The 15,516-nt window shown below is 34.4% G+C and overlaps 1 protein-coding gene across 7 annotated transcripts in view; it reads right to left on the bottom strand.

The window, feature by feature from the left end:
• The window catches only part of SEMA3A (semaphorin 3A), a 501,460-nt gene that overhangs the window by 151,858 nt on the left and 334,086 nt on the right, over positions 1–15,516 (bottom strand). For all 7 annotated transcript variants that reach the window (XM_043871699.1, XM_043871697.1, XM_043871698.1 and 4 more), the window contains one exon: positions 3,128–3,285. In XM_043871699.1, the coding sequence (XP_043727634.1) occupies positions 3,128–3,285 (158 nt within the window). The remainder of the gene's footprint in view (positions 1–3,127; positions 3,286–15,516) is intronic.

Genomic DNA, 15,516 nt, shown 5'->3' with positions numbered 1-15,516 from the left:
TGTCCTTGGGATATCCTAGGCAAGAATTATAGAGTTGACATTTCCTTCTCCAGGGGGTGTTCCCAACTCAGGGATCAAACCTGTGTCTCCTGTGTTGGCAGGTGGTTTCTTTCCCACTGAGCCACCAGGGAAGCCCATTAATTAATCTCATTAACAGTACTTACATTTCTTACCCTCATATTCAAAGTGCTTAATGATCATATTAGACTTTCCCTTCTTTATGCTCTATACATTTATCCACGGTAGCTCCTCTTACTCATTATTGAATAAGCATTTTCACCTTAAAGAGATGTAACCCTTTATCAAGGCCAAATATGTTTTTTATGGTCCACCTAAACCAGAGACTGTGTTTTTCTAACAAGGGTTGGCCTAATATTTAGCTTTAAATTCATACATCTCAACTTTAATATTATCTTGTAAGTGCCTCAAGAATTATTTGTACCCCCTACAGATTTTATACTGAGTTTATTTTATACAGATTTTATTCCTAAGTAGAGGTTTAGGAAAAAGTTATTGAATAACATTATACATAGGCTAAAAGAACATTAATAGACAAACATAAACAAGCAGAAGAAAATCCTTAAGAAAACTGCATTTATCTTATAAACAGTGTGACAATTAAAACTAAATATTTTTGAAACTGATGTTTAAAATTAGAAATATGTCACATATTACTAGAATAATGATTTGAATCAAGAGTAGGAGCTATAGTAAGAACACTATGATATTGGGCAAGTCACCGAACTTTTACTGAATTGATTTTCTAAGTATTTGCTGCAAATGATATATCCCAGGCATAAAAATGTCTCCAGAATTTTTCTCAGGTGTAGAATAGTGAATTGTTTTACATGACAATTTAGTTCTTTTCAATTTTAGAACTGAATGTATATATATATCAAATTAAGAATATCCATTCAGAAGAAACACAATCAATACATTAAACATATTTTGAAGTGACATCTGCTCATATGTTGTCTATGTAGATATATATATATCACATATATTCATATTGATATATATGGATTTAATAGAATGATGAAAATTCTATAAACATTTAAAATGTGAACTGATATAGTCTCTATTACTAAAATATGTAGTCTTCCTAATCTTAGATTTTCCTTCATTTTATAAAGGGTGGTTTTCTTTCACTAAAGCAACAAAAACCTGCTTATTTTGTGACCTTTTCAAAAGATGTAAAATATTTTTATCATTTCAGAAAAACAAATGGATAACCCATTTCCTTAGATAATAGATAACTTTAGAGATATTGCTATCATCTGAGGAGGCTTCAAAATCAAATAGACTGAAATATTAAAAAAAAAAAAAAGAAAGAAACAGCCTGAAGAAATCAAGGTGATTATTAAATGCCATATTTTAATTTCAAAATATATCAGTACGGGCACTGCCATTTTATGACTGTATGTCAAAAATCAGATTTCATAATTCACAGTCAGAATTTTAGGGTTTGGGAAACAAAATAAAAGTGTTAGGTTTAGTGGTATACTCTATTAGAAATAAATCAGCCCTGAAATGAAATCTTTATTGTATCCTAGGCAACACTCTTCAACCACTCCAAAAGCTTTTTACAATTCTGTTATTTTTAAAAAATTATTGCCCAGTTCACTACAGTTTATAAGACGTTGAGACACACCACTTTGAAACCCTCAGTGTTAAGAAGTAAAACTATATATGATACTGAATTGTATAAACACATGTATAAATACTGAAGTGTATGTACCCTAAAGGGGCTTCGCTGGTGGCTCACCAGTGAAGAACCCACCTGCCAATGCAGGAGATGTGGGTTGGATCCCTGGGTCAGGAAGATATCCTGACTCAGAAGGAGATGACAACCCACTCTAATATTCTTGTCTGGAAAAATCCCATGAACAGAGCAACCTGGTGGGCTATAGTCCATGGGGTCGCAAAAGAGTATGATAGGACTTAGCCACTAAACAGCAATGCACCCTAAAAGGGCTTTCTAGGTGGGTTAGTGGCGAAGACTCCACCTGCCAATGCAGGAGACTCAGGAGATAAGAGGTTGATTGCTGGGTCAGGTCAGGAAGATGCCCTGGAGTAGAAAATGACAACTCACTCTAGTATTCTTGCCTGGAAAATTCCATGAACAGAGGAGCCTAGGGGGCTGCAGTCCATGGGGTCGCAAAGAGTCAGACGTGACTGAGCGACTGAGCATGCATGTACGCATGCATCCTAAAAACCATGTTACATTCGCACTCTTGGGAAAGCTTGCATAAAGATCTTTGTTTCTCAGAAAATTTAGACTGGAAATACTAACTGAAAAAATAAATGTTTGACTTAGAATACAGCATATAGACTCAGTAGCACAATTTCCACTACTTTGTCATCCCATGTTTATTTTCCAACCTATACAGTGTATTAATTAAATAAGTAATAAATACTATAAGTATTACTAATACTTTTTATAAAGTATATTAAAAACTGATAAAAGACTAGTGTCTAAATGACCACATTTGCAAAAACTGAACACTGAAAACGAATCTTCCAGATCAGGGTTTGGCAAACTTTTTGTTTAAAGGGCCAGATAGTAATCCAGATGATTTATTTCACAGCTACTCAGCTCTGACATTGTAGAATAAAAGCAGACACAGACAATATGTAAATGAATTGAGAGTAACTGTATCCCATTAATAATAAACTTTACAAACATGAGTGACACATCAGATGAGGTATGTATATAATGACTGATGAATTCTGCATTTTTAGGCAATATAGATAGATGCATAAATTATATATAAATATATGTACACATATACCTAGTATATGAAATCAATTATTATACATTTTTATAATGGTTTAGGTATTTAATTGTATTCAGGAAAAATGATACAACTATAGAAAAATAAGCTAAAGTTAGCATTTCTTATAATGATCACCAAAAATACTACAGTTTCCTTCTTGATGATTTTAATGGTTTACTATATATATTGATTTGTGAAAGTCAAATCAGTGCTTTAATTTTATGTGTCTGAAAGATAAAATATTAATTTGAACAAGTTTTTCAGTTGTCACATAATTAAATAGCTATAAAATTCTATATAACTTAAATTGTTTCAAAAAAATTATAGTCCATGTATCAGAATAAAGGTACCTTTTGAAAATCCTTGATGTTGACCAGGTTGAATGAAAATATATGATCCTTTGCTCCAACATACAGTCTACTCCGTTCCTCATCCAAAAGGAAGGTATGATAACTGGAGCTGTTGGCCAAGCCATTGAAAGTGATCACATTGTTGGATTCCAGCATTTCTGCAAGGTAACAAAGCAAGACATTGAGTGTTAATGTGAGGTTTGGTATGAGTAGAGATGACTGGCACATGGTAATCTGGCTACTGCCTGGTGTGTTACCAATCAGTGGTTATTCTTTGTGATATTAAAACTTCACAGGACTCTTTACATTTCCATGAAATGGAAGTTATGCTCCCATTAGTGTGCTGATTTCATGTTCAAGATGACATACTCCTACAGAACAAAGGAGAGAAACACTTTGTCCAAATGACTGGTCTGATGGAAACTCTTTGCATGTGGCAATGAACTAGAATGGTCAGCTTGTATATAAAACATCTTTAACTCTATTAAAACTTGTTTAAGTGGTTTTCACCTGCTCCAAGCCATTGCTAGAAGGATAAGCTTAAGGACCAACAGAGCAGAGGTAGTGTGGGGAAAACAAACTCCTAGGTTGTTTAAGGTCTCTCTTTAATAAAGAATTTTAGTATGTCTTTTTGATAATTAAATCACTAACTTTGTAATATTTTGTAACTGGCATGTGGATGAGTTAGTTTTTTATGAAAACATTGAATTAAATTAATTTGTTATGTGATCCCAGTTTTTTAGTTTATCGATTTCCAATTTACTTTTGCTGTGAACAGGCAAATACTGAACCTTCAGATACCTTAAGTAAGAAAAGTATTTTCAAATAGAAAGAACAGTAAATTGTCTTTGCACTAGAAAGCTAATTGCTGACCATTACCGAAGAGGTTTCTTTTATCTGCTTCAACTGAAATTATATCTGTAGTCTTTATATAAACACACCCACCACCGCCGCCGCTGCCGCCGCCACCACCACAATTCCAAAATACAGATGTTGGGAACTCTTCAGAAATGTGTTCTGAATCAGTGATTCAGATTTTTACCATGCATGCATAGTAGAAATTTTCATAGGCACCCATACAATGTAGAACGTGCCTTCCAAGGAATGAAAGCAGAAATGAAGACCCTTCCTCTGTCCCAGACCTATCCCAGGACATTAGTCATTCAATAAGTTGCCTTATTTTATTCTTTTACTTCCTTTTCCATCTCATCAAAATAATATTTTAATAAGAGAACAAAGTTCAAACTTCTTAACTTAGCATTAAAGTTCAGATAAACACCATTTGAGTTTAAACCCAACCTCAGTACTCCTCATGTCCACTACAGGGCAGGAAAACACACTCCATAGTCATCCACTTATTAGCCTTTCCTGACACCTACAGCTATATGCTACCTAGGGAAAACAGCATCACTCTTCCAAGCTAGTTCAAATGAAACCCCTAACAGATTCACACAGAATTAATTTATTTGTAATATTTTCCTTTAATTACTTATAGCCTACATCACACTGTCAATTATTACCATCATTCATATAAATGAATTACATACAGAATAAGAAAACATATTGATAATAGCTTATCATCCACAAATCACATGTTTTTTTTAATATATTACTGGGTCAATACATATTAAATGGAATGTCTGTCTGTCTATCTATATCTACCTACCTAACTACCCATCTTACACGCAAAACTGTAGTAATTGTTAATAAATTGCTAAAAGATGCTTTTCAAATTTCTTCATGAGAAACAGTACACTACTGGATTTATCTTATTTCACCCTCAACTTATGACCAAAAAGAAAAAAGGAAGGAAAGAAGAATAGAAGGCAGGAGGACAAAAAGACACAGATCAAGGGAAAGAGTTTCATTCATGTAAAGCATACCTGAAATAAATGAGTGCTATTAGTCTCCAAAGAGAAAGAACAGAGAATCCACCATACGGTATATGAATGTAAATGCCATTCCTCTCACCAATGATTGTAAAGGATCAATGCTACAGAGTCAATATAAGACTGAAATTTCAGGCACTCGGAGCTGTGTGAGGATGGAAAGGCCTATACCAGAGACTGGGCTGTATCACTGGACGTGCTCGGGCACTGACTGACTACACATGGAGCTCTGGTTATCAGAGTAGATGACCTTCACTCTTCTTTCCAATTCTAAACTCTAATTCTACCCAAGCACCAGAGAGACCAAACTATAGGTAGCTAGGCAAACTAAAAAAAAATTGTAAAAACCCGCTGAGTCTAAATCAAGACAATTACATAGATATTAATCATCAAGAGGGTCATTTAAGAGACTGATTGATTTTTAACTGGACATGCACAGAAACCATGTGAGAGGCCTTTAAACGTGAAGTGGAAAAGTAGCAGGAAGACAACTACTATAGCTACAGAATATGGAGTCGTAGCTACAGGTGAAAACACAAGCACTACCATAGTACTTACAGGGTGAGTAAACTCAGATGAGTTCCTTACATTAGTCAGGCCTCAGGTTTTATAAAAAAGGGTTAATAATGAATCTCCCAAGAGTTATTATGAAGGTGAAATTAAATAATTCATAAAAATTACTAGTTTGCATAGAAAACACTCAGTTAAAGAATACCTGTTTGTAGAAGGAGAGGTTAAATATTCATAGTTTGATCTTCTTGACTACAAGTAGGAAGTCAGGGAAGATGGAGCTGACTGAAAGAAATACTTTTCCACTATCTTATCAAGTGTACCAACTTGTTAGCGTCAGTAATTGTGTATGGTTAAGGGATAAATAAGAACAGCGTTAACTCCTTGGTTTACATTGGTTTTTGTTTGCCAATTTCTGTATGTTGGCTGCACTTTAAATAATAAAAATAATGACTTTATCATTTATTGTTGTTGTTCAGCCGCTCTGTCATGTCCGACACTTTGTGACCCCATGGGCTCCCACATGGCAGGCTTCCCTGTCCTTCACAGGCTCCCAGAGCCGCTCAAACCCAAGTCTATTGAGGCGGTGATGCCATCCAATCATCTCATTCTCTGTCATCCCCTTCTCCTCCTGCCTTCAATATTTCCCAGCATCAGGGTCTTTTCTAATGAGTCAGCTCCTCATACCAGCTGACTAGAAAGTACTGGAGTACTAGATCTTCAACTTCAGCATCAGTCATTCCAATGAATATTCAGGACTGATTTCCTTTAGGATTGACTAGTTTGATCGCCTTGCAGTCCAAGGGACTCTCAAGAGTCTTCACCAACACCACAGTTCAAAAGCATCAATTCTCCAGCGCTCAGCCTTCTTTATGGTCCAATTCTCACATCCATACATTACTACTGGAAAAAACATAGCTTTGACTAGACGGACTTTTGCTGGCAAAGTAATGTCTCTGCTTGTTAATATGCTGTCTAGCTTTTCTTCCAAGGAGCAAGCATCTTTTAATTTCATGACTGTAGTCACCATCTGCAGTGATTTTGGAGCCCAGGAAAATAAAATCTCTCACTCTTTCCCTTGTTTCCCCATCTATTTGAGATGAAATGAGGGACCAGATGCCATGATCTTAGTTTTTTTGAATGTTGAGTTTTAAAACTTTTTCACTCTCTGTAACTTTCTTCAATAGGCTCTTTAATTCCTCTTTGCTTTCTGCCATAAGGGCGGTGTCATTTGCATTTCTGAGGTTATTGATATTTCTCCCAGCAATCTTGATTCCAGCTTGTGCTTCATGCAGCCCAGCATTTCACATGATGTACTCTGCATATAAGTTAAATAAGCAGGGTGACAATATACAGCCTTGACGTACTCCTTTCCCATGTTTGAACCAGTTGATTGTTCCATGACTGGTTCTAAGTGTTGCTTCTTGACCTGCATACAGGTTTCTCTGGAGGTGGCTAAGGTGGTCTGGTATTCCCATCTCTTTAAGAATTTTACACAGTTCATTTTGTGATCCACAGTTAAAGGGTTTGTATAGTCCATGTTGCAGATGTTTTTCTGGAAATCTCTTGCTTTTTCTATAATCCAATGGATGTTGGCTATTTGATCTCTGGTTCCTCTGCCTTTTTATTTTTATTTTTTTTTCCATTTATTTTTATTAGTTGGAGGCTAATTACTTTACAATATTGTAGTGGTTTTTGCCATACATTGACATGAATCAGCCATGGATTTATATCTATTCCCCATCCCGATCCCCCCTCCCACCTCCCTCTCTACCCGATCCCTCTAGGTCTTTTTTAAATCCAACTTGAACATCTGGGACTTCTCAGTTCATGTACTGTTGAAGCCTGATTGGAGAATTTTGAGCATCACTTTGCTAATGTATGAAATGCGTGCAATTGTGCAGTAGTTTAAACATCCTTTGGCATTGCCTTTCTTTGAGATTGGAATGAAAACGGACCTTTTCCAGTCCTCAGGCCACTGCTAGTTTTCCATATTTGCTGGCACATTGAGTGCAGCACTTTCACAGCATCATCTTTTAGGATTTGAAATAGTTCAGCTGGAATCCCATCATCTCCACTAGCTTTGCTCAGAGTGATGCTTCTTAAGGCCCACTTGACTTCACATTCCAGGATGCTGGCTCTAGGTGAGTGATCACACCATCATAGTTATCTGGGTCATTTAGGTTTGTTTTTTTTTTTTTTGGTATAGTTCTGTGTATTATTGCCACCTCTTCTTAATATCTTCTGCTTCTGTTAGGTTCATACAGTTTCTGTCCTTTATTTTTCCCGTCTTTGTATGAAATGTTCCCTTGGTATTTCTAATTTTCTTGAAGAAATCTCTAGTCATTCACATTCTGTTGTTTTCCTCTCTTTCTTTGCATTGTTCACTTAGGAAGGCTTTCTTATCTCTCCTTGCTATTCTTTGGAACTCTGCATTCAGATGGGTGTATCTTTCCTTTTCTCCTTTACCTTTAGCTTTGCTTCTTTTCTCAGCTGTTTTTAAGGCCTCCTCCGACAGCCATTTTGCCTTTTTGCATTTCTCTTCCTTGGGGGTGGTTTTGATTACTGCCTCCTGTACAGTGTTACCAACTCCATTCACAGTTCTCCGGGCACTCTTGTCTATCAGATCTAATCCCTCGAATCTATTTGTCACTTTCACTGTATAACTGTAAGGAATTTGATTTAGGTCATACCTGAACGGCCTAGTGGTTTTCCCGACTTTCCTCAATTTAAGTCTGAATTTTGCAATACCATAATTCCAAATAATGAAAATATTCATGCAAATGAAAAATAGGTTACATGTTGAATTTTATAAATTAAGCTTAGGGAGAATTAGTGGTTTCTATGCACTGACAACTTAAGAGAAAAGAGTTTAGTCATTTATGTGTGAAATCACTCTGTAAACAAACTACATTATAAAAATGTTTCTGCTGGATCATTTCATTAAACAAAAAGACAATATTCTCCTGGAGTACAGGTTGGCAGCTGTTTTACATTCTTTGAAGGTACTTAATTTTGCCTCATCATTTCTTTTGCTGCTAATTCCTTACATGTTCCTCTGTATCAGGGATTTTATCCATCACTTCATAACAGAGAAGAATCTTTCTGAGACCTTCTTGGCATTGAGCCAGGGCAAATTCTGGATTGCTTAGATTATCTCACTTCTTCTCAGGGTGAAAAAAATATAGGTTAAAAGTAGAGACTCTTTCCCTAAGTCTAGGTTTCACATTTTTAAATAGTCTGTTTTCATTTATGGTTTTTAAATTATAAGCTTATGATTTTATTTTTCCTATATGTTGACATATTACGTTACAGTTGATATTAACTTCGCAATTTTGACTTTACTCCTTTAGAATCAAAAAATTTTAGATGTTTCTTTTCAGCCACTTTAATGTAAATTTTGCCATTACATAAACTGGCTTTGAAATTAATATTCAGTAATACGAGACATTTAATATCCTACTATGTTCTTACATCTTGCCTATGTTCACATTTAGTCAACAACAGCTATTCATTATAGAAAAACATAAATTTCTACAGAATCAACTTGACTTTGGTGAGTCCTAGTAGACAAAGCAAATAAAGGCACTAATTCCCTTGGGTACAATTCAGTTTCTCCCTCATTGAAACATGACTTCAACTTCTAGAGGCCATGTCCACCATAAAGGAAAGTAAGTGTAGGACTGTAATCAAAAGTGCTATTTCAGACAAGTACTCTTAATAAACTACGTATTCTTATATTTGTAAGATAATTAAGAAAACATTCTGTTTATTCCAGATTCAACAAATGATTTAGTGTGTATATATTTTGTTTAATGACAAATGAAAGGTAAACCGGTCATAAAGCCAAGCAAATAGTTTGTGTTCAATAATTGTCACCTATTACCACCATTATTATTAAGACATGCTATATATAAGACAATATAGACAATAAGCATAAGTTTACACATGTTCTGGAAGGAGAACTGATTCATATAACTTCAAGCAGCATGATTTTCAATTATAAATAGACTGCATTCTCTTGTCATGTATTACTAAAAATCTTATGAATCTTCTGAAATTCAAGATACAAATGAAGTCCACGTGATAAGATTTTTAAATATCTAATATTATGCAGCAAAAGGAGAGAAGAAATTTTACTTGATCTGTCCTTCAGTCAGAATATCCTATCAAAATAATCATGGGTGAAGACCCATGATTTTTTTCCTAATGAGTCAATTCTAATTTTCGTTCAACTTATTTATAAATTTTTAGATTTGCCTTTTCCCCTTGAATCCATCAGGATCTCTAATGCAACTCTGAATAAAGGAAAAAACAAAGTTAGATGTCACTACCAGTACATTGTTTAAAATATAAGTTAGTGTTCTTCTTGTATGTGTAACATAGGAAAAGAAAAAAGGTGAGAAAATTTACACCAAAATCACATCTGTTGATTCATCTCTACATAATAAAGTTGTATAGTTCTTGTGCTGTCCTGATTATCTTTAGGACATAGATGACTGCATTACAATGACCAGATCAAATTTCAAAAATACAGTGAAATGAATACTGATTTCCTGAATGCAAGACTATCCAGAACTAGAGTTTTTACAACTGGAAAGAGAACTGCTGTACACTTGACCTTCAGATTGAAACAATAGTCATCCTGTTCTTTATACTTTTGACTTCTATGACATTTCTGTTTCTATTTCTCTCCTCCTTCCTTTCTTCCTTCCTTCCAAAACCCACCCTTCTCTTAATTTTATAGCATGAAAGGTAATGGGACCCCACCAGTTGCTGTTCTCTAATGAATTGCCTGTATTCACTCATGGCTTTAGGCTTATGTCCTTTTTCCATGGCTTGAACTTTATCCTTTGCACAGAACAAAGATCCTATTTAAAGCAGTCAAAATTTGGGTCTGTACAATGCCAAAATATTTTGACTAAATGGTGATCACATTCAGATATTTGTAAATATGGGAAAGTTCATTGAGGTCCCAAATTTAAGAGTCTATATTTCAGGGCTTCCTAGAGTATTTAAATTTCCAAGAGAGAAATGAGGGCTGAAATGAAAGGTGGCAACTTTTCGTTGTACTATAAAAACAGAACAATAGAATAAGTGCTATTTACTATTTTTTCATTTATACAAAGAAGAGAAGGAATTTTATTTAACTAACAAAAAGTTTAGGAAGGACCAAAAATACACAAAGAATAAATTTTAGAGATTAATAAAGTTATATTATAGAAAAATTCATCTTATTTTTTTTTACTTTATTTTGTTTCATCGAGGACTAGTTTTTAGAACTTAATGTGGAGAAGGGTGGTAGCTTTCTGCAGACTTCTATTTGGGAAGTACTGCTCTAACATAAACTGCAGAGAATGAACTCGACTCCAAGCATTTCTGGCCACTGCATCTTGTCACTGAACCAACAAACCCAATGTTAGTGAGCTCTACATGCTATTATTTATTTGATGGTGCTGAGAATATTCTCTCAATTTACAAAGTTTGGTCCAATGTATTTTTTGAATATACTTAGGAAAAAAAATCTATCTTAGATAACAGGTAAACTAAAAATGTGCATCCAGTTTAAACATCCTGGTCTGAATGTCACTTTTACCCTAACAAATTTGCTACTTTCTCTAGCTTGTGCCAGAGGCCACAACACTTTATAAAACACAACATCACGACCTTTGCCTAGAATATTTCTTCAAGTTCTCCTTTCAATGTATTTCTTTGTATTTGCCAGCAGTCTGATCTTTGATATTAGTCTCCATTACACTGACATGATGCCAGGACTGTCTTCTGCCAGATGTTTCTTAGTTATAGTTGAATTGAATACATCAGCTTCTTTTGGATAGACTCCCTAATCAAGGTTCTGGGTACCCACACAAGCTTTGGACAAGTAAAGGTCCATGATTAGTCCAAGCCCTGCTTCCATGCTTCTAGACTCATAATACACAAGTGCCCTGCACCACATTGTCAGGAAGGAACAACAGATTTTCCCTTCGATACAATATAAAATATTCAGAGCAGGCCCCTCTGTGATAGTAATCTACTTCCACTCTTTCTCATGTGAGAAATATTTGTGGAAAGTAAGTTTTCACAATCTAATCTGATGATTCAGATTTTTTATTTGAATCATTCAACTACTAATTCAACAAGCATCCATCTAGTTCTTATTATGCGAAACACATAGACATTGACTAAGAAGTATATGGGGCATAAAGATTAATAAAACTTTGATTGAAAGTAGACAAATGCCCTCAGGGAAGCAAAAACTAAATGAACAACAATCACAGTCTGAATAATAAAAGCTGAGGAAGTTTATAGGAAGGATAAATTAATGCTACCAGAAGTGGGTAATCCTTAGACAAAGTTTGGGAATTAAGCCTGGCCTTAAAAAACGTACAGGGCAGCAGAAAGGGGTGCAATGGAACATTTCATTCAGAGGACATGAGTAAAAGCCAGGAGAAAGAACAGAAAATACAAAAGAAATAAATTTTCAGTGTCTACTATGTGCCAAAATACTGTTGAATGATTTATTAGTATACTCATTCAAGTCCTGCAACATCTTGAGGTGGAAACTTTTATTTCCTTTTTTTCTCATGAAGAAATTGACTCAGATAGATATTGGGAATATCTTAGGTCATAGAGTTCATGAGATGGAGTCAAGATTTCAGTTCCCAAAACCAGAGGCCAGACTGTCTTACTCTGCACCACCTCTAAGAAGGAGGAATTTTCGAAAATACTAAGAACTGATCATTATGAAGAAAAGATAAAGATAAGAATACACTTTGGAAAATACTTAGAACTGATTGTTGAGAAGTTTGGTTACCACTCACTATCACATAATTCACCTTAGTTAATAGTTTCTTAAATATTTACATTATTTTATTTACTCTGTACTTGGTCTTTTTATACAATAATAACTCTGTTTATAATCTTATCTACAACTATGGCTTTCATCACAAGCAGTATTTTGACATGTCTCATATGTATATCTTCCAAGACAGATTTCCCCCCAAAAGCCAAACAAAGGCTTACTAGTAACCTCTATTTAGTTATTGCACAAATATCTCAAGAGTTTGCATGACTTGGTTAGAACTCACTCCTTTTTCTTTTTTCCATTGATATCACCACCTTTTGGTTCATTTTAAAACTGGATACAAGTGTCACTCATCCAAAGAATCATACAAACCAGAGCCTCTTCATCATCCACAGACTATTTCCATCACTTCAGTTTTGTTCAATGCTATAATTTCTCCTCTATTTTCTTCTGCTTATATCCTCACTGTCACAGTTTAATTCCTTATAATTTCATCTTTCGATTACACTAATTATCTTCTAACAGAACTTCCTTCGTAAGGTTACAACATTCATGTTATGCATTGCCTCTAGAAAAATCTTTACACAAAATAAATATAACACTCTCCTGGTAAAGTTGAGAAAAAGGCACTCTTAACTTTATTCCCTTCCCCTGAATCTCATTTTTAAAAAAGAAGAAAATAGAGGGAAAAATATTCAGAGAAAATATACTCACAGAATATCAAACCATGAGTAGTTAAGAGAACACATCCAAAATAGTGAAGCATGAAATATTTTGAGAGAAAATGCTGAACTACAGCAAAAACTATGTAATTATATCCTATATCTATGTGGGATATAATTAGTGACCAAAGTATTAACAAATCACAAACCTTCAATCCATAAATGCTTTATTATATAAACAAGTTGTAGGGGTCTATATAGGTATAAAATTATTGGAAAATATCCATAAAAATTGGAAGTACAGCTAACACACAAAACATCATCATAACTAACATTTATCTGCCACGTACTGTTCTAATAACACACTTGTACATAATATTTACTGTGTGTGTATTACCCTCCCACTAAAGGAAATCACTGTGGATAAACTACTATGAAGGTAGGAGTGGAAAAGTGTGAATACTAGACTACTCCACAGTGTCTTTGATGGGGTTTCATAAGACACACACCAATTGCAAAATATGAAAGAATAAAGAATATATTTCCCTAGAAGAAAATGTATTTTAAAATTTGAAGCTTGTTTTCAAGTAAAAATAACAATTGCGTACTGTGAACTCCTCGAGCTCACTCTCACTGTTATAGAGATAGAAAGCTGACCATAATGCAACCAAAAAGCATAGGAAAGAGGAATTGACATGGAAAAGAGAGTCAGATTAAATTTTGTTGCCAAAGCTTCACATTAATAACAAAATCAAATTTTCATTAAAAGAGGTAAAATTGATTAATGAGAAGATAATAAGAATGGATGATAGGAAATAAAACCTCAAAATCCTAAAAATAAACATATCTGCAGACTGAAATGTTACCATCTTCTAGGAAAATCTAATCTCTCAGAGGATCAATTATGGAACTTACTAAACAAAGGAAGAATATATTTGGAATCCATGAATAAAATTCAGTCATCTATTGAAGTTATCAAGTAGGCTGTATCCTTATTCAAAACAACACTGTTTGCCAGAAATCAAAGAAGGAATTTGTGCAAATATCCAATTGAAAACATATGTGACTCAATAAGTTTATACCCAGCAAGAAAGACAGTATCAGACATTCTCAAACATGCAAGATTTGAGGAGACAGACCACCCACTCACTCAAGAGACTATATCAATAACAATTTCTTAGTAATATATTCATTCAAACAAGGAATGAACCACATTTAAAAGCACAGATATTACATCATTTATCTATTTAAAACCTGCTTAGAAATTTCCAACACAAGATTTGAGCCCTTAGCATTTTCCACACATTTGGGGGCTCATTTACCAATAGATTGTGGGTAAGTGTATGCATCCTATATATAATGACATGTAAATACACATATTTACACACACACACATATGTATTAACAGAATTGTTACCAGTCACCTCAGTGGCCTACTATCTATAGTCACCACTGCTTAGAATGTCTTCTATCTCCCAATGGTTGCCATCTTCCACCCGAACTTACCTTGTGAATCTACTCAGATTCCAGGATCTAGGTTAATTCTCTCCTGTGAATTCTCCAACCTTCTATGGGACAGTACATCATGCCTTCCTTTGTGAAAGAGTATCATGTAATAATGCAGGTTAATCACTGCTTTATCTCTTTAGCTCCATCTCTAGAGTTAAAACATTCTGCTTTTTCTTATCTTTGTGTTCCTAGTCCTCAAACCTTTCCATGGTATATACCTAGTGTTGGCACATAGAAATATGTGTCTAAATAAATAGTATTTGCAACAGCTTTTACAAAATGTAGCAAAAAACACAGAAAAAGTAAATGTAATAACAAACTTCTAGGAATAAGCATGATGTATTTTATGTCAGACTATACAGTAGCTTTTCTAATTACATTCAAATAACCAATAAAATCATGCCATCTAAACCCTGAATTATTTGTAACTTGGCTATAAAATGGCTACTTTAAAAAATTCTATGTGTCAGGCACTGTTATGGTCATTTGACATATAAAAATCATGACTACAGTTTGAATTCAGAGTTTCATTTAATCAATAATATTAAACACAGTAACTATTACAATAGCAATAATTTAATGCTACAGTTTTTGCCAATAGTTTAACTGAATCTGTATCTTAAACTCATTTTAATATATTCTTCAAGACATCATTATAAAATTGACCAGAGCCAATTTCAAAAATGTAGTATTTCTTTTTTTTTAAAGTACCTACACCCATTACCTTTGCTCAGTCTCCCTAATAAAAGTCACAGTTCCTAATGTTCCTTTGCAGTCTTGTTTTAAGTCTATTTCTCTAAGTTCCCATCAGAAATGGCCAATTCACTCTTCTCTAAATCTAGCCTGCCCTCTCCTTTTTCTAGTTTACTTTTCAGGTTCTCATGCTTCAAGGTACAGTTAGTAGCCATCTCTCCCATAAAAGCCTTGAGACTTAGCAGGTATTACTCCCTCCTCTGATGTTCCATACATTTTAAACATAATACATGCTAATGCATTTATTGTGTGCCACTTGTA

This window comes from Cervus elaphus, chromosome 18 (assembly GCF_910594005.1).
Source record: "Cervus elaphus chromosome 18, mCerEla1.1, whole genome shotgun sequence".
Lineage (NCBI taxonomy): Eukaryota > Metazoa > Chordata > Mammalia > Artiodactyla > Cervidae > Cervus > Cervus elaphus.
This window is presented reverse-complemented; position numbering and strand designations above follow the sequence as displayed.